At 35.3% G+C, this 19397-nt stretch overlaps 4 protein-coding genes across 6 annotated transcripts in view; 2 read left to right on the top strand and 2 right to left on the bottom strand.

Annotated features, from left to right (window-relative positions):
- Positions 293-5980, top strand: LOC104740533 (kinesin-like protein KIN-14G). Its single transcript, XM_010461153.1, has 19 exons — positions 293-542; positions 958-1189; positions 1301-1428; positions 1552-1635; positions 1759-1836; positions 1912-2004; positions 2091-2120; positions 2234-2890; positions 2968-3049; positions 3151-3246; positions 3322-3501; positions 3667-3773; positions 3882-4060; positions 4197-4361; positions 4482-4735; positions 4812-4975; positions 5090-5406; positions 5504-5658; positions 5751-5980. Exons 2-19 carry the CDS (start codon positions 1066-1068, stop codon positions 5816-5818), a joined length of 2961 nt encoding a protein of 986 aa, XP_010459455.1. The 5' UTR covers positions 293-542; positions 958-1065; the 3' UTR covers positions 5819-5980.
- LOC104740532 (transcription factor BEE 1-like) lies at positions 9046-11365 on the bottom strand. Its single transcript, XM_010461151.2, has 6 exons — positions 10911-11365; positions 10691-10813; positions 10543-10608; positions 10092-10160; positions 9706-9783; positions 9046-9324 (listed from the first exon to the last, which is right to left on the bottom strand). The coding sequence occupies exons 1-6, from the start codon at positions 11271-11273 to the stop codon at positions 9238-9240; spliced, it is 786 nt and encodes a 261-aa protein (XP_010459453.1). The 5' UTR covers positions 11274-11365; the 3' UTR covers positions 9046-9237.
- On the bottom strand, positions 12624-16963 carry LOC104740531 (LEAF RUST 10 DISEASE-RESISTANCE LOCUS RECEPTOR-LIKE PROTEIN KINASE-like 1.2). 2 transcript variants are annotated; one of them, XM_010461150.1, is made up of 4 exons: positions 16097-16963; positions 14218-14259; positions 13391-14028; positions 12624-13299 (listed from the first exon to the last, which is right to left on the bottom strand). In XM_010461150.1, the coding sequence occupies exons 1-4, from the start codon at positions 16851-16853 to the stop codon at positions 12784-12786; spliced, it is 1953 nt and encodes a 650-aa protein (XP_010459452.1). In that variant the 5' UTR covers positions 16854-16963; the 3' UTR covers positions 12624-12783. The 2 variants fall into 2 exon arrangements, with proteins under 2 accessions (XP_010459452.1, XP_010459451.1); XM_010461149.2 differs by lacking the exon at positions 16097-16963 and adding an exon at positions 14463-16083.
- Positions 18351-19397, top strand: part of LOC104740528 (kinesin-like protein KIN-7A) — a 9176-nt gene continuing 8129 nt past the window's right edge. Inside the window, exons 1-3 of one of the 2 annotated variants that reach the window (XM_019236306.1) lie at positions 18351-18623; positions 18890-19130; positions 19221-19310. In XM_019236306.1, coding sequence (XP_019091851.1) covers positions 18890-19130; positions 19221-19310 — 331 coding nt within the window. In that variant the 5' untranslated portion in view covers positions 18351-18623. Of the gene's footprint in view, positions 18624-18885; positions 19131-19220; positions 19311-19397 lie in introns of both variants that reach the window. The other variant, XM_010461146.2, reaches the window with a different exon arrangement.

Raw genomic sequence — 19397 nt, 5'->3', positions numbered from 1 at the left:
GAGTTTTTGATTTATTTTTAACCCATAAAAACATTGAGCAATCCTAATAGCAACGCCACTGGAGATATACACACATCTGTGATAAACAAAAACACTTGGACAATTTGTGTAATACACAAAAATACATGGGCTTTTAGTGAAAAAACTAACATAGGACTAAAAGTAAAACCCGACCCGATCCGGCCCATTTAATGAAAACGATTGGAGAAACAGGGATACTCGCGCTTCTTCCTACATTCGCGCTACAGCAAAAAAAAAAAAAAAAAACTCTGAGAAGTCATTGACGTGAGACTAAACCACGTCTCTCCTTCTTCTTCTCCGTCTCTGTGTTTTCTCGCAGGTTTGGACTTTCGCTGCTTTCCCGAGAAAAATCACCCCCAGTTTTCGTTTTTTTTTCTTTTCTTTTCATGATCCGATTATCTGATCGTGTTTGATTTCTACTCTGTGTGAATTTTTTTTCTTTGCCTGGACTTAAAAAAAAAGAAAAATCGAAATGCCGATCTTCTCTTGTTGCAAAAAGGCAATCTTCTGTTCCTCTCCAGGTAGGTTCGTCTCTCTCTACTGCTATTTTCCTTCCTTCATCCGCCGCATTGTTCTTACCAACTTTGGGGAAAATGCTTCTTTCAATCGATCATCCTTCTGATTTTTTCGGTTTTACTATATAAGTAATCGAAAGAAACCTATCTTCTAATTTCGAGAGATTAAGTTAAGATTGAAAAAGGAACTAAGAATGATCTCTACAAATTAAGACTAGTCTCTGATTTTTTTTAGAATTTTTCTATTACGATTTCTCAGCTGCATTAGCATGAATTTATCCACATGGCCTCAATATATATATATTTTTTTAATTATTGCAATGATGATCCTTAATTATGATTAGTTACACTCTACATATAGTTGTTGATCCAGCGTTATGTTTGGTCTAATGTCTTATGAACAATGGTGTTATGTTTGCAGGCGTTGTTGATAGAGAATGAAGGACTTGTGTGGGCTTTCTCAAGTGTTTTCCATAACTTTGCTCTCCCATTGCCTTTTTTTCTTTTCTTTTGGGTGATTGATTGATTCATGAATTCTCTCACTGATCAATCAGGCAGCTCTCGTGGAGATTCCACTCCCCGTAGTCCCTTCTCTCCCTCTACTTCACATCATGATAGGCACAAATCTCACCGTCCCAATTCTTCACCATTGGGTACATTTTCTCTTTTACTGTCTAGATTTATGTGTACTGTACATAATTTTGTCAATAGAATAAGGCCTCTTTACATACTCATTCCATGAAATTGGTTTCGTTCTACCACAGATCCATTATCCCCTGGATCAATGCTCCATGGAGGGCACAAGTTCCACGAGGCTTTCCAACTGAAACAGGGTCGGTTTGATCTCCAAGCTGCAAAGATTTCAGAAATGATGAAATCAAACAACTTAGATGTATTCCTGCTGAAGCCTTTTACCTTTTAAAATGAATGAATACTTCTCTGCATATCCTAGGCTCTGTAGTTTCTTTACAAAGTCGTTTGTAATAATTACCCTATGCTCTTCTATTGAATGCAGAATGCTCCCACTCAGTCACTTCTAAGTATCGTGAATGGAATTCTTGATGAAAGTATTGAGAAAAAGAGTGGTGAAATCCCTCAGGTACTTAACTCTAACAATCTTCATGAAAAATACTTTGTATGGATGCTACATGTTTTAATGGTTTCTGCAACACATCTGTCTCATGCTCTTCGGATATCTTCTGACCTGATCTATAATGGCCAGCGTGTAGTATGTCTGCTGAAGAAAGTCGTGCTGGAAATCGAGCGGCGTATTTCAACTCAATCTGAGCATCTAAGAACGGTATTACTTTTTTTTCCTCGGAGAAATAGTAAATGGTGTTCGATTGTTTATTTTTCTGAGTTCTCTTTTGTGCAGCAAAACAGTGTATTCAAAGCTCGTGAGGAGAAGTATCAGTCAAGGATAAAAGTTCTTGAAACCTTAGCTTCAGGAACTAGTGAAGAAAATGAGGTATCATAAAGAACTTAGGCCCTGAGATTTTTGTTTCTTGACATTCACTAATGTGTTACCCTGCCGATCAACTTATGTTTCACCAGATTGCTACTAGACAACTTCGAAAGATTAAGGTAATGCGTTTTGTATCTGTCCATTTCAATCATGTAAAATTGCTTACTGCAAGTTTGAGGTCATAAACTTGATTCTTGTGAGATGTTTATTTACTTGAGAATGACTATGATAGACAGAAAAGTCCAAACTGGAAGAAAAGAAGAAAGATAAAGAAGAAGATCTTGTTAAGCTAGAGAAAGGAAATGGTCAACATAATCTTGAAATTTCTACTTTAAGGAGAGAACTGGAGACAACCAAGAAAGCATATCAACAACAATGCTTGCAAATGGAAAGCCAGACAAAGGTTGCTACTGCAGGTATCGAGGACAGGGTGAAAGAGCTTGAACAAATGAGAAAGGATGCAAGCATTGCAAAAATTGCCCTTGAGGAAAGGGTCAAGGAGCTTGAAGAGCTAGGAAAAAAGACAAATGCTGCTAAAACGACCCTTGAGGAAAAAGTGAAGGAGCTTCAACAATTTAAAATAGAGAGTATGACTGTTACTACAAGCCTTGAAGCAAAAAATCGAGAGCTTGAACAATTCAAGAAAGAGACAATAGCTGTTAATTCAAGACTTGAAGCAAAAAATGGAGAGCTTGAACAGTTCAAGAAAGAGACAATAACTGTTACTACAAGCCTTGAAGCAAAAAATCGAGAGTTTGAACAAAATCTTGTCCACTGGAAGAGTAAAGCCAAAGAAATGGAAGAAAAAACAGAGTTGAAGAATCGGAGTTGGAGTCAGAAAGAACTTTCGTATAGAAGCTTTATCAGTTTCCAGTTCCGTACACTACAAGTATGTTTACATATATCATTGACTAAATTTAATCATCATTTTTTGTCTATGGTCACCTCAATTAACCAATTTTCCAGGATTTGAGGTTATATTCTAAGTCCATCAAACAAGAAATACTAAAAGTTCAAGATAAGTATACAGCAGAATTTAGTCAGTTAGGTACGTCAGTCTCAGATGCATGCTTTTTATAATAGCTCACTATCATATATTTGTGACATTGTAAGTTTAGTGGTGTTTATCAACAAATCTTTGTGACTTAGGGGAGAAATTGCTTGAACTTGGAGATGCTGCTGCAAACTATCACGAGGTCCTAACTGAAAACCAAAAGCTCTTCAATGAACTTCAGGAGCTAAAAGGTAATGCAGATCATGTATAACATAACACATTGATGTTTCTATGCAACCTATAAGTTTTCTAGTTTTGGCTTGCAGGAAACATTAGAGTGTATTGTCGGGTGAGGCCTTTCTTGCGTGGACAAGGTGCAGCAAATACTGTGGTGGAACACATTGGTGACCATGGGGAGTTGGTAGTTCTCAATCCAACAAAACCTGGGAAAGATGGTCTTCGCAAATTTAGGTTCAATAAGGTTTACAGTCCAGCCTCTACTCAAGGTCTTATTTTCATACCTTTTCGACCTCTATCCTCTCTTCTGAGGAATTTTTCTTCCATAACATTTAAACTTTCTATTAAATTGGTGTGTGATTAATTAAGAGACCAGTTTAGAATTATCAAAACTTATTTATATCAGTTTCCGTTGTATCGTTTAACTCTCGCAGCTGAGGTATTTTCAGATATAAAACCTCTTATTCGATCAGTTCTCGATGGGTACAATGTTTGTATCTTTGCGTATGGTCAGACAGGATCAGGGAAAACTTACACAATGGTATTGATTCACTATATTATTTTCCTATAAATGTATATGTTTGTATCTTTGTGTATGGTTAGATGATTGATGCCACTGCATTCTTACCATTACTCCTGTTTTGTTCAGACTGGTCCTGATGGAGCAAGCGAAGAAGAGTGGGGAGTAAATTATCGTGCTCTCAATGACCTCTTTAAAATCTCTCAATCCAGGAAAAGCAACATAGCATATGAAGTCGGGGTGCAGATGGTGGAGATATACAATGAACAAGTGCGCGATTTACTCTCTGGTGAAACTTCTCAAAAGAAATATCCTTTTTTTAACTCACTCATTTTCATTTGCCCTTTCAAAATTTGTTCATCCATATTATCTTGGCTGCACTTTATGTGTTCTCCCTACGATCTATTTGTGTTGCCATTCTTTTGTTTTCCTTGACTTTCACACACTAGGGATTCTTTCTACAACTCAACAAAACGGTCTTGCTGTACCTGATGCAAGCATGTATCCTGTGACATCCACCTCGGATGTTCTTGAATTAATGAACATTGGGCTAGATAACCGAACCGTTAGCTCCACTGCCTTGAACGAAAGAAGTAGCCGCTCTCACAGGTTCTCCTTTTAATCTCTGTAACAAACATGTGTTTTGTCTTTTATAATTCTCTGGATAGGCATGCCTCCTAGACTATGTGAGAAGAGACAAATAACTTGGATAAATGATTACTTATGCAGTATTGTCACTGTTCATGTACGTGGCAAGGACTTGAAGACCGGTTCTGCCTTGTTTGGAAATCTACATTTGGTAGATCTGGCGGGTAGTGAGAGAGTTGATCGCTCTAAAGTTACAGGAGACAAGCTCAGAGAAGCACAACATATAAACAAGTCACTCTCAGCTCTTGGAGATGTGATATTCTCGCTTGCTTCAAAGAGTTCTCATGTACCATACAGGAACAGCAAACTAACTCAGCTTCTCCAGAGCTCTCTAGGTTAACTCAAAATTTGCTGCTCTGTTATTACATCGTGAACGAGAGAGTAAACTTATCTCTGTGCTTAATATCACAGGTGGGAGAGCAAAGACACTGATGTTCGTGCAGCTCAATCCTGACGTTACGTCATATTCAGAGTCAATGAGCACTTTGAAATTCGCAGAGCGTGTCGCTGGAGTTGAGTTAGGTGCTGCAAAAAGCAGCAAAGATGGTAGAGACGTTAGAGACTTAATGGAGCAGGTAAAGTTTCTAAAACACACTCTCACTATATCTCTTGAATCTTCTTTTATATAGATTTCAAATAGATCTACCATAAGCTCGAGATTTCACTAAACCTAAAAGAACTGTTTGCAGTTAGGGTCCCTTAAGGACACAATAGCAAGAAAAGACGATGAGATAGAGCGGCTTCATTTGCTTAAGGACATTAATTACCCACAGAGAAAGAGCTTAGGACAATCCGATGACTTTAACTCAGAAGCTGGAGATTCGCAGTTGTCTATAGAAGAAGACTCAAGATTCCAACAAGATTATCTCAGACAGTCACGACACTCAGTGACGGATGGAGAGACCTTAGCATCCTCTATTGATGCAGAGTATGATGATGAAACAGAAGGGTCCCTTGATGTTGCTTGTGCTGCAGAAGGGAGAAAACCATTGAAGATTCCGGACAAGTAACGTTATTTTCCATCTCTTGTTTCAAAATAAAACTATTTTACAAGTTTTTTTTCGTTTTGACACATTTTTATTGGTGAATCCTGAAAATTGCAGAACTAAGCCGGTGACTCCAAGGAGTAGTACGACCACACCACGACCACTAGATAAACTCAAACAAGTCGCTACGAGGACGTCGACCATTGCAAAGGTCACGTCAGGTTTGTCTTCACCAAATAAGATGTCTTCACCACATAAAATGTCTTCACCTAGTAAGAAATCAAAACTTATGAGGTTTCAGGTTATTTAATCAAAGAGATTGTTTATACTTTAGTTGTGATATATAATTTTCTTGTGTTTCAAGGCATGAAGAAGACAGGAAGTGCTTCTAATTTGCTCAAGGCATCGAAAGATTCAAAACGGTGGTCATAGACAAACGTTTTGTCCTTAGGCGGCTAATTTTTTATTTTTTTTTCCAAGAATTTTAGTTTCTACTTCCCTCTCTGAACCCAATCAAATGATGATCAATGGTTTCAGTTGAGACTTAATTTTGTAAATTTATTTTGGTATTTATAAACACACATGTTGTTAATATACGAATCGTATACTGCATAATATATGTGAATTAAGTAATATATTAATATATGGAGTAGGGTCACCGAAGGTGGGAAAAGAAGATTATGAAAATGAGACTAGGGGACTTGAAAAGCATAACAAGTATCATCAACAGTTAGGTGCATATATCGACCATAGTAATTCCATTTACAAAAAAAAATATTGGTGGGTAGTCAGTCCCCACAGTGTTATTTGCATACTTGAATTTAGCCCAGTTTTTGTTCTGATCTGTCACCGAATGATGTGATCGCCAAATCTGTTTTTGGAATATTTTGGGGACCCAATAATTTTCACTAGTTATTGTAAACCCCCAATTCTGTCCTCTTCAGCATCTAATACACAATATATATGGATCATCCTGAACACAATATGATGTTTTCATGTATGTTTAGATAACAACGGAAGCATTGACCAGTTTAAATAAATAATTTGCTAAGTAGCTGAGGTTTCTGTTTGAGAGAGTCATATATGAAAATAAAGATTTTAACCATTTTTGTATTAATCATCATCGGCAATATGTATACAAAAAAATAATAATAATAATAAGGATCACAAATTTTTAAAAGATGATAGACACTCTCTGACATTTTTCTTTCATGCCCATCGCACAAGTATTAATTTTATCAAAGGAGGAAAAAAACAAATAGATCATTGGTCTTAAAGCAGACAAAGGAGATACAGTTTTAGATCACCAAATAGGCAAATACAATAAATATTTATAAGACGACAAAATAGATGGTAGTGTAGAAACAAGTTGTACCCAAGAAATAAAAAAAGAGAGGAATAATCCATGATATATATGTGACCCTGACTTATATTTTGTTCGATTTTATGATCGTAAATTAATGTAATATATATACGACACTACATAATTTTTAAGAATTGAAACTACCACAAATTCTTTAAGATTAATTTATTAACACGAGAGTTTTCATGTCGTAGTTTTTCATAAATAATAGTTAATATACGGGATAGAATTCGCGTGATAATATATAGAGATAACACACTAATTTACAAACTACTAGAATATATATTAGGGAGATTCTCAATATATTATCTGTAGTAATTCCACTTTTCCTTCTCAATAAACAACGAGAAAGTAAACATAAAATCCCACAGTGACCATCCTCCAACGAATGGTCCATTTCAAGCTGTCCATACTAATTCCATGGATGCATGCATCTTTTTTTCCTTTAACATTAATTTTAAGTTTCTTGAAGTAGTAATTAATTAATTGGGGTTTGCATTTTAGCAATTTTTATATGTAAAGCCCTAAAGGTACTCCTTTATACGTCATGATCATATGTCAATCAAAAATATATTTTAAAAACTATATATAAAAAACAGGATTGGATCGGTTCATATGGAATTATGGATTAAACACTCTTAATTCGGATATATATTTCAAACGTAGATATGAATGTTTAATTGTCCAACTGGTATTAAAAAAAAGTAGAATAAAAAGGTGAAAAAAGTGTATGTCCTGCATGGATCTATGCATGATCCAAATTCAAGCACATATCATGTAGTAAACTAGTATTAACCCAAATAATTTCGTAAGGATGTGATCACAAGCCATATACACCATACTAATCTCGAGTGAATTGCGTAATACTTGCATTAACAAGATAATTGCGTAATACTTAAGTTAAATCCCTCGATTGCGATGCAAAGATGTGCCTATTTAATGTTAAAGTATCCAAACAAAATAAGATTTCAATTCAGATAAACAATCAAGTAAAAGTAAGATCTGAAAAATAGAACATATATGTAGCCAATTTACATGCATTAGGAAGAAGAAGAAAAAACATAATATTGATTCTGTTACATTGCCAAAAACTTCAAACAACAACTTTTGTCGTATATATTCAGATACGACCTGTCTTGTGGATTAAGAAATGTTGAAATATGCCATCTTTTTAAAAATGTTGAAATAAAATGGAAGAAATTAAACATAAGGAATAACATAGGAGACATAAGTGTATTATTACATAACGAAATATCTGAAATGTTAATCTCAATCATGAAGATTATGAATAGGCAACATCAATCAGATGCTGTGAACCGTCTCTATTATAGAATTATATGTTTTAAAAGATAAATAACTAGAAAGAGATATTGGATGGATAACATAAGAGAGACCACAAAAGAGGAAGTAGAAAGTGTCTTGAAAGAATTTGGTTGTTCGTCTGCAAAACACGTCCTTTGGCTTCGCATCACACAATTTACTATTTTGTCTCTGTTTTTGGTTTGGGAGACACGCATCATTGTCTTCGGAAAGCAACAGAAGTGAAGGGTGTTTTTGTCACTTGACACCGACAAAGTCTCTTTGGTTCCCATACCATATTTCTTCTCTTCGTTTCCAAAAACCCTTTCGCAACTTGCCTCTTCCTTTTTATTATACTCTTTGGTCAAACCTATTCCGCTCAGTTTTGTTATTTTTGTGACAAGAAGAATAAAAAAGACTATCTGTTAAGCTAGTTGTAAAGCCAGAGAAGAGAATCCATACTATCTAAAAATCCAATTAGATGCTAATGTTAGGTTTTAGAAACCAAAATCAATTATATATGTACGCTATCGAAATCATCTCTTAATATATTAGGTTTGACATAAACTTATCTTTATTTTTAGTTGATTCCATATACTATTGCAAGCCGTTTTTATCCATCTCTACGTGGGAAAGTGAAGTGGAACGAACTCCTGACATCAAAAGCACATGTCTGAAAAATGGTTTAGTTACTAATAAGTTTAATATCAATATTTTAAACCGACTAATTATAAAACTTATTTCTTTTTTTTTTTTGTTAAAGACTCCCATTTCATTGTAACTTTTTTTTTTTTCATCGTAACTTTGGTAATATACAATTGCATTTTCTCTTCACATCATCAATTCACTCCTCAACACTTTGATACATGAGATAATTCACCCATAGTTTGATAGTTGTAATAACTTTTTCACATGAGCTAATAATTCATCCATAGTTATGTCTTCTTTTGCAAAAACCCAAAATAATATTTTGTACGTTTACAAAAATCGTAAGAAAGGAAGAGGACAACTGAGATATTTACATGACAATAGCCAACAAATTCATAATGTCGAAATTACAAGTATACAGATTACAAATAGTATCCCGAGTTGGGTCTTACGTATGACATATCACATTTCGCATCCAAATAAATATAAGAATAATTTCGAAAACAGTATTAATAAAATAAAGAAAAAGAGATAACAAAAGTCAAAGGGACCATGTTGATAAATGGAAGACAGGACTCCTATCTCTTGTTTGTCCCCCCATCTCTACTGTCTCACGTGCCTTTGCTCTCTGCCAATTGTATCCCATTCATATTCAATACTTAGAAATAATTTATCACACTAAAAGGAAATATAATTGTCATCGCAACAAGTACTAGTTACGTTAGACTTAAACCATATATAATGCCAAAACACCAAAAATACAAAACCATAAATAAGATCAATTATGAAAAGGCCGGATTGGACCTGTCGAACATATTTTAATTGCGGGTTACGTAGGCCGCATGATCACATTGTCCGATAAGATTAAATCTAAGCTATAAATGCGAAAACCTGTATTTGAATATATCTGTGTAGAACCGACTCTATCAAAACATACTGGATCCATTTCTACGCTGATTAAATATGTTTTTGCTTAATTATTGAAAAAAATATTAGAATGTTCTAGTACCTGCACGGAATCAACAGCATCGGTCTCTGAGTTGAAGTCATAAAACGAACTTGCTGCAGTAAGTTTCATCGAGAGAAACTGGATCGACGACAGAAAACAAAAACAAAATGAATAACTATATAGGAACTATTAGTAAAAATTGAAAATATATATATATATAGAGAAAAGGTTTATACTACTTGTTTTGAAAGGTTTTTAAGCGTTTAAGGTTTCCGATTTTTTTTTCTTTCTGTATTTTGGAGTACTTCAAGATTTGTGAAAATAATAATAAGATAGAATTTACGCCAACCTCCCATGAAAATGCCACTTTTTAGTTGTTGTTTTCTCCAAAATAACGAAAAAACCAAAATATGCAATTTAGGGTAAAAATAATTCTAATTACTAACCTCGACTTGATTCTGTAGAGACTGAACATAATTAATTATCTCGTCAAGCATCGTAGCCATTCCCATAGCCTGCACCCACCAAACATATACACTTTCGTTATCACCAATAAATCAATGAAAACTTAAATTATGATTATAGAAATAATATAACAAGTATGAGAAGAAGACTTTTCGAAAATTATTATGAGGGTTGTCAAAGAAAAAATAATAATTAACAAAAAAATCTCACACATGCACATTAAAAATATTTTTGGATATACATATGTAAAATCTTTTTGTTTGATAACAAATATTTACTTATATCATAAAAAACAAATTTGGTTTAAATTTAATCCAAATAAAATAGTAATTCTAATGGCCATTAATTTCTTTTTTGATTACAAGAAATTGTTAATTTAATGAAAATATTGAGAATAATCACTTCTTTTTTTTTTTTGCATTCTTAAGTTACCTTATAACATCCAGGAACCATATCTTGCAAACATCTCAACCTCTCGTTTATTTTCCCTCGCCGAACCTGGAATGATATAGGCATATACATGTAAATAAATACATCACGTTTTTATATGAAATTAGCTTTGAAAATTAAGCAATTTTACCCGTTCGGCTAAGCTGTGGCTATCAGTGGCTTGGCCTCTTCTGGCTCTCACGTGAACAACTTCTCTTTCTTTCCCATCTTCTTCTTTCTTCTTCTTCAACCTCTTACCTCCTCTCAAAGAACCCTATGTTTGTTTACAAAAGAAAAGTATATTATTTAAAACAAAAAAAATGTCAAAGAGTTTACGAAAATGATAAGATTAGGGTTTCGAAATCATTTACGGTTCCGGTGGTAATAATATTCGCATTATCAGAGACGCCACTATTCTCCGGTGAAGACAGAGAATGTAACAAAGCTTTTCTCTTCTTGGTCTCATCGACGTTGTTATGATCAGAATGGAGGAAACTAGAAGTTGAGGAGACATTGTTACTATTTTCTGGAGAGTTTCCGCGAAAATGAATTGATTGTTGTTGTTGATGATGATGAAGAAGGAAGAGCGAGTCGAGAGAAGTGGAGGATGGATGAAATGTCTGAAAATGAAGGTTACTATTGTTGTTGTTTAGATCTGCAGTTTGAGTTATGGAAGAGTATATATCCAAGGCTATTGTCTGAAAATCGGAAGAGAGATTCTCGAAATTCGCCATTAATATGACAAATTTGAAATATGATTTTTCTTGAAACTTTTTTTTTTTTGAAAAATTCTTGAGACTGGTTTGATACAAAGCTTGAGACTTTTATATTGTTCGATTGAAGTTTTTTTTTTTAAGAATATTTTTTTTTTATTATAATTTATAATTGAGAAAAAGAAATGTGGGGAAAATTAAGGGGAAAAAAGAAAAGAGAAATAAAGGGAGAGCCACGTGGGCAAGTGAACGTTCTGGGATTTGTGTGTCGGGGAGATATGTCCAAACAAGGGAAGTGGGACCATTGTTTGGTCGTGTGGGTTCCATTAGGCTCTCTCTCTCTCTCTCCAAGGGGGGACGAACATTTCTAGTCAGTTTGGTGGTGTATAAAGGTTAAGATTTTAATTATAAATTTAAATTATTAATATTTGGAAGATAATGAAATGGATGTAGTCAAACTAAGTTGATATCAAAGCAAAAAAAAAATTTGGTGTAATGAAAAACATTCATTAATGTTTTTGCAGAGAGGGTTTTGTGTAGGCATATAGGGTAAAAGATCACATCTATTTGCCAACTTATGCTTTCAAATGGCCAATACCAATTAATCGACAAAAAAAAAACAAATAACATTGTGAAATAGTATGGAGATAAACGAAAATGTGTAATAAGTAAGCGCAAATGTTCTCGTTTATAATTATATGTTGACGTCAAACTCGTTTATAAGTTACGTAAAATTTTGAGTCACCCAAATTTAATATATTTAGTGAAGAAATTGGCATGCATTCTAGAGCTTTCTTTTCTATTTCTTTAAGATGATCAAACACGTTGAGGTTTTAGGAATGAGTTAGGTTGCAAAAAATGTCAATATTTAGTTGGGCCATTGCTAAAGATTATCAATTATGTATGGTGGTGGAGGGATCTGATTCACATGCAATTACACTCATTCAAGATTACTTACTCTCTCTAACTTGTTCATTAATTGAAGTAGTAAAACATCCATGCCCTATATTGGAGTGCTTTAATTAGGAAATTTTGGGGAAAAAAATATGGGCTTTAAAATCATATAGGACGTTAATTAAACTTCTCTGATTGTATTTAGTTAATTACCATTATAGGCATCATTAATTTGATGCCCCAATTTTTTATAGTTAACCCACAATATAAAAATAGAGTTTTCAATTGATAGCGATACAAAACTATGTAATCACGAATATAGTTGTCCATCTATGAGGAAAATAAAAAGTTGCGAAAACAAGACAAGAGTATAAAACCCTTCAAAATGAAAATCGTGCAATTACTAAATTATACAGAGGCCACTATCCAGGCCAGGCCCAATTACGAGTTTCTTGTACGCAACTGTGGTGAGAGTGAGAGAGTAATGTATAAATTTATTTACGAAACTCAGATCATATATACAATCCCAAAAATGTCATCTATTACAGAACACAAACACCAGTCTCTAACTGTCAGTTGACAAATTTTAATAAACATAATCAACACATTCAAATGTTAGTGTCCGTCTGAGTCTAATTTACTTACTGTCCCATTTCACAATTACACTATCAGGAGACTGCGTAACCAACGGTCCACTCTTCGTGACATCTAAAACCTCAATTTCCGAGCCATAACCATTGATCTGTATCCTCGTCAGCGTATCCTGCACGTGCGACATACACGGCCTAAGATCTTTATCCGACTGCAAGCATTGGAACGCCAGCTCAGCGACAGCGATCACCGCCTGTCTCACTCTTGTATCCGTGTCGAACCCTAGTGACGGATCCACTATGTCGCGTAGCTCGTGGTTCTGGATTTTAACGACTGCCATGTTCGAGAGGTTGATCTCTTGGCGCGGTCTTGTGATATCGACTGCTGGAAGCGAGGAGATAAGCTCCATTAACACTACCGCGAAGCTGTACACGTCGCTTTTGCTCGAGAGTTGATAGCATAGGTGGTAATCTGGGTCGACGTAGCCTGGAGTTCCTTGTGGAGCGGTTGATACGTGCGTTCTATCCATCGGAAACAGCCTTGAGAGTCCAAAATCCGCTACCTAAAAGTCGAAAACAGGATTAAAGAAGAAAAGATTATGATCAGATCAAATCATACCAGACTATAAGTACTAACCAGTGTGAGTTACTGACCTTGACATTGAAGTTTTGGTCGAGAAGGATGTTGTTGGATTTAACATCACGATGGATGATCTTGGAGGCGTGTAGATACTTCAAGGCAGAGGCAGTTTCAACAGCGATCTTGAGCCGAGTAGACCAAGGAAGCGAGCTAAGGTTAGCTTGTGGACCATGTAGATGATCAGCTAACGTGCCGTTTGCAACATATTCATACACTAGCAGTAAGTCCCGGCTCTGTTTTGAGGAGCATCCAAAGAGAGCCACGAGGTTCGGATGGCGTAAACCCGTTAAGATCTCAACTTCGTTCCTGAATTGCTCTGCTCTTTTGAAGTTGTTATCGTATAACCGTTTCACAGCTACGCTTCTTCCATCTTTAAGCTTACCGTAGTAGACAGTACCAAAGCCTCCATCACCGAGTTCTTTAGAAGGGTCGAAGTTATTAGTAGCTTCTTCAAGCTCTTCGTAAGAGAAAAGATGAACTCCAATTAATAATTTCTCTGCTTTCTCAACATCGAAAGACTTTGAAGATGGACCTGAGGAGATGTTTCTTGGAGGCAATGCTGAAGAAGTTCTATAACTTTTTGTTTTTCTACGATGGTATACATAACAACAGATGCTCGCAGCTAATATTCCCAAGATCCCAGCGGCAACACCTGAATGAGATTTTGTCATCTGTTAATTGAGTGAGATGATAAACTAGAAATAAACAACAGAGCATAACCTAGCAACTGTAACCACGTTGAATATTTTTATCAAAGTGTCTTTTTATAATTATTTAGCCACAGATCGAAGTCGAGAAATTAAAGCCTTGTTCCCAAAACATAAGCTTGAAAGAATCTTACCAATGAGGATCTTCACCTTCACTCTTCTCTTACGAGTACTGCCTGGGATGAAGAAATAGAGAAAGAAATAGTCAGGGTTGTTTCGTTAAGCATTCGCAAGAACATAGAGATTGAGACTAAAACATTAATTTAAACAATCAGACTAACATTAACATAATACAACGGATTTGTTGAGAAAACTGAAGCAAAGAAGAAATAAATATAACGTCAGAAGATTAATTACTCGTAGATTCACAAGTGGTTACCATTCTTGCAACTATCATGAATTTTAGGTCCATCAGGACATAAGCATACAAATTCTTGTTGATCAGTTCCACATCTCCCGCCGCTGGTGATGCAGCGGGAACAACTGTTTGCAGCCCAATTCAGAACAAAACCCCTCTTCAAAATCTCGACATAAGTCATACCCATCACATCAGACTCCTTACTAGCTAAAACAGGAACATCGACTAGTTTCTGGCACGACAGGGATGCTATATTTCTCTCTTTTCCTAGTTTCTCCCTGTCAAAGACCCCAAAAGATCGAAGAAGACTCTCGTTGCCAGGACAAGTAAGAGCGTATGTCCTAACATCCTCCAGCATGCGGTTGGAGCAATTGTAAAGTATGGTGAAGTTGATATGAGAAGGGTTCACAAAGAAAGGTGTTCTATGGAGGGTAAGATTGTGCAAAGGGCTGGGACATGGATCATCATGAGACGCCTTTGAGTTCACGACCTGAAACGACTGCGTCAAGTAAGATATGTTTTTGATGAGGTAATCCTCACCAGAGATCCCGAGAAGAGGGAGCTTCTGATCATCATCACAAGTGAGTTCGAAACTGGGATAGCCACAAAAGGATTCTTGCTTGCCTGATAGATAGAATGGATAGGAGATATTGGGACCTCTGCCGCATGATTTCGGCTCACAAGCCTTGAACTTCGGATCAAGAGAGAGGGTTTGAGTTGCTAATAGTGCGAAGTAAAAGATGGAGGTGTAGAGTAAACTTGGAGTTGAAGGATCCATTTTTTTAGGGTAAGAAGAAGAGAATTAGATGAAGAAGAAACAAGAAGAAGAGAACAAAAAACATATAGAAAACAAATCAAACCAAAAAGATTTTTCAGAGGAGTGGGTGAGAGAGTTAAAAGTTTGTTCAACTAGTGTGTGAAAAAGAGTATAATAATACTAATTTTCTAGGTATAAAGAAAATAAAGACTGCAATTTGACTTAAAAACTGTCTCTTTGAGCCTCTGAGGTTGAAGACGACCCCACAAAAGAAAGCTTTTCTAAATGGGAATTGTGTAGTGCCCTCAATTATTAATTTCAAAACTGGAGAAATCATTTGCATAGAGTTTCTGTAAAGAGAGGGTCATTTGTTTTTTTGCAAGAGAGGGTCATTTGTTTTTTTGCAAGAGAGGGTCGGTTACTAGTAGAAGCTTCAAACAAAAGAAAACCTTAAAAGTCGTTTTTTTCATCTTCTAAGACCGACCATGAAAATGGTAAACCAGATCGACAATAACTAGTGTTGGCCCAAAAAGCCCAAGATTCGATCCAGCCTGCTTGCCTCTTGCGTATCAAAAAAAAAAAACAGATCCTAATTTTTTTTTGAAAGCAGACCGTCACATAAATTGATGAATTGAAAACAGGACACGTAAGAATTAGGTTGAAAAAGTCAAAATGTGTCTTTAAAAGATTATTAAAAGTTTGGGTCAATTACGATAACAATTCTCTACCAAGTTAGTTATCTACAACCCAATTGGTCAAAGTATACGTTCTAATAAGTCTATGTGCAAAATCGATCCGATGGAACCCATCTTTAAATTTTAATCACAAAAAACTTGGGACTGAAAGAAGTAAATGATGAAGGACTTAATTTATTCAAAAAAAATGATGGAGGACTAACCTTTGTTATCATCGTGACAGGAGGATTTGTGAGGCCTGTCTTCACATAGACATTGGAAATTTTCCGACCCTGTCTCCGAACCACAAATCCCATTGGAAGTGGTACAAGTCTGGCAATCTTGATTTGCTATGCTATACTTTAAATCAAACCCTTGTCCCAAAGCCCGCTCCAATGCTCTGTTCGAGTCATTTGACTGGTGAAGGTCGTTCTTAGCAGACCTAAGCATCGGAATTTCTCCAACCTTTGTACAATTATGGAAATGATTATGCGACGGTCCAAAGACGTGATATGTTATCCGACTGTCGCTGCTTGTTTGGCAAGAAACATTTGATAGCGAGCTTACGTTTTCGGGGCAGTCAAACAAATCAATCGTCTCGGTGGAAGAGTTTAATGTAAACTCCTTATCTCCCGTGAAGTTGACAATCTCAGGGCAGCTCCCATCTAACCAGCTCTCATCAACAACGGTAATTACTTGATCCTCCAGATTCACGGATTTAACGCGAAGTGTGAGATCCCCGATCTCCAGGGATAGGGTTTGATTATTCTCGCAGGAGAGTTCAAACGATGATTGACCGCAGAATTTGGGTTTATTGGATCCCCAGAACGGGTACGAGGTGTTCGACTCGAACACCTGCGGTCCAGATCCACATCTCAGAGCTGAGCGACATTTTTCGTACTGTTGGTCGGCTGAGAAACACGACGGGAGGTCAGCGAAGGAGAAGACGACGAAGCTGGTGAAGAGAAGAGAGATGGACATTGGGTTTTGACAACTAAAGAGCTTTCTTTTTTTGTTTGTTGAGAGGTGTTTTGGGAGATTTTATGGGAAATTTGTCAAAATGATCGGTGGCGACTTTTATTAATTACGGTCCGGCGAATTTAAACAGATTATGATAGCTGATTAGTGATTAATAATTATTTCATCCTAGATAAATTATGTTTTTTGTATATGAACGGTCAGAGAGTCGTACAGAACTTTAATGGTTACTTTGACTTGTTTGGAACTATAGGTTTTGTTTTGGACATGCTGAGAGCGACTTGATAGTTGATACCACAATATACAACTGTTCGTCTCATGTTTTGTGATGACTTATTTGTAAATTGTTAAGTTACAAAATTTTAATAATTTGCCTAAATTTTCTAAAAAACATACTAATAAGTTTTGTCAACAAATCTATTGTGTTGTTAAGCTTCCAATATATAAATATACTGCAAACTTACAAATCATTGAATATAAGAAAACAAGTACGGTATGATGTTAAAATTTATGTTATTTTTTTTTTCAGTAAAACCTCACTAACTGACTTCAACCATAATATTGTAAAACAGATGCGGACTGGTGGAAATTGTCCAATTATATATATATATATATATATATATATATATAATTGCATCAAAATCTGAGTGAAGATGGTTTTTGATATACCTTCTTCTTGAAAATGTCAACTGAATGATATAGACTAGTTGTGATCCAATAGACAAAATACATCAATGAATTAAATAACAGAGAGAGATGGGAGAATTGATTGTTTAAGTTTGAATTTTGACCAAGATAAAATAGTGTACATGTTTCATGTTATGAGTCGTGTCTCTATTTAAATCTATTTACTTTGTTTTGAATTGATGATAATTCAATTTTCAACCAAAGTTGCTATAAAGAAAATAAAAATAAAGATCCAGGCTTGCAGTTGCAGATATCTCAAAATCACAGGCAAAGACCTTGACTTAACACCACCTCAAAGACTCATCATATAAGTATTCCCAATCCCACTTGCAATAGGGGAAGATTCTGCGCCTAGTATTTTTATACGCTAAATTGGATAGTATTAGCCTATTTCCCGCTTGAGTTGCAAATAAATTAAAATAATTTTACAGCACAAAAGAAAAGGAAAAAAAAACAATAAGTGACCGTTCTGCATAAGTAAGCCAATAATTCACAAGATGACAAAATCTCATCGTAGTAAAAGGAAAAGGTGGAAACGGAAGCTCAGGAATAAAATCAATTCATATTCAGTAAAAGCAAGTAAATAAAATTCCGAAGTAAATAATAATAATCTAAACGTTGATAGAAATATAAAAATTTGACAGAAATAGAAAATGAGTAATTATCCAGAAGAAAATAAAATGAGTAATTAAAGGTGATTTGTAGAAGAAATTAGAAATGTGAAGGGTAGATTTTGAAATAAGATAAAAATTAAAAGCCCCTCAAGAGAAACGTGGAAAGAACTAGCCGTTAGAAGAGGCTCGTCAGATTCAAAATCTCTCTCTGCACGCACTTCCGTAAAGACAAAAAGAACCCCCCCCCCAAAGTCCGTTCTTCTTCACCATCATCAATTCTACAACCACAAAAGCTACACGATACTCAGACACCTCTCTCACTGTCTTCTTCTTCTTCTCTCATATTCTTTTATTTTTTCATATTTTATTCGTTGTCTCTATCGTCGATCTGAGACGAATTCTGTCCGTAACCCTCGCTGCCCGAGATCTGAGAGTAAAATCTCCGATTCCTTGCTTCAATTTTTTTTTATCTGTAAGTGTTTTTTGATCTCCTAATTATTAGAATTGTTTAGTGAAATGAAGCTTTTGGGTATTTTTTGAGTTTATTAACACTTCTCGATCTCAATGGATTAAGTTTGGATTTTCTTAGCAATATTGCCTTATATGAGTTTTTTTTTCCTTATATAGATCTGAGTAATTTATAAAAACTATCCCTAGATTTGTGGAATTTTTTTTTTTAATGTGGAGCTGTATTATTAAGATCTGATGTGAACAAAATTGGAAACATTTGGTAGATAGATGACAATGAGAACTCCTGGGACACCTGTTTCGAAGATAGACAGAACACAAGCTGTAACACCAGGTGGAAGCTCAAGATCCAGAGAGGAGAAGATTGTTGTTACTGTAAGGTTAAGGCCACTGAACAAGAAAGAACTGTTAGCTAGAGACCAAGTTGCTTGGGAATGTGTGGATGACCACACCATTGTGTCTAAACCACAATTTCAAGAACGTCTGCATCACCAGTCCTCATTTACATTCGGTAATTGAAGTATAATTTGCCTTTATGTTATGTTTTCCAACTCTTAAAAATTGATTTCTGATGATTTTAATGCATCCTTTTTGGCTTCAGATAAAGTTTTTGGACCAGAGAGTTTAACAGAAAACGTGTATGAAGATGGTGTTAAGAATGTTGCATTGTCTGCTTTGATGGGCATAAATGGTACTTGTCTTGTCTGTTTTCTTGGCATTTACTTGGATTTGATCATATCTATTGACTAATCTTTTTTTTTTTTTTTTTTTTTTTTTT

This window comes from Camelina sativa, chromosome 14 (genome assembly GCF_000633955.1).
Source record: "Camelina sativa cultivar DH55 chromosome 14, Cs, whole genome shotgun sequence".
Lineage (NCBI taxonomy): Eukaryota > Viridiplantae > Streptophyta > Magnoliopsida > Brassicales > Brassicaceae > Camelina > Camelina sativa.
This window is presented reverse-complemented; position numbering and strand designations above follow the sequence as displayed.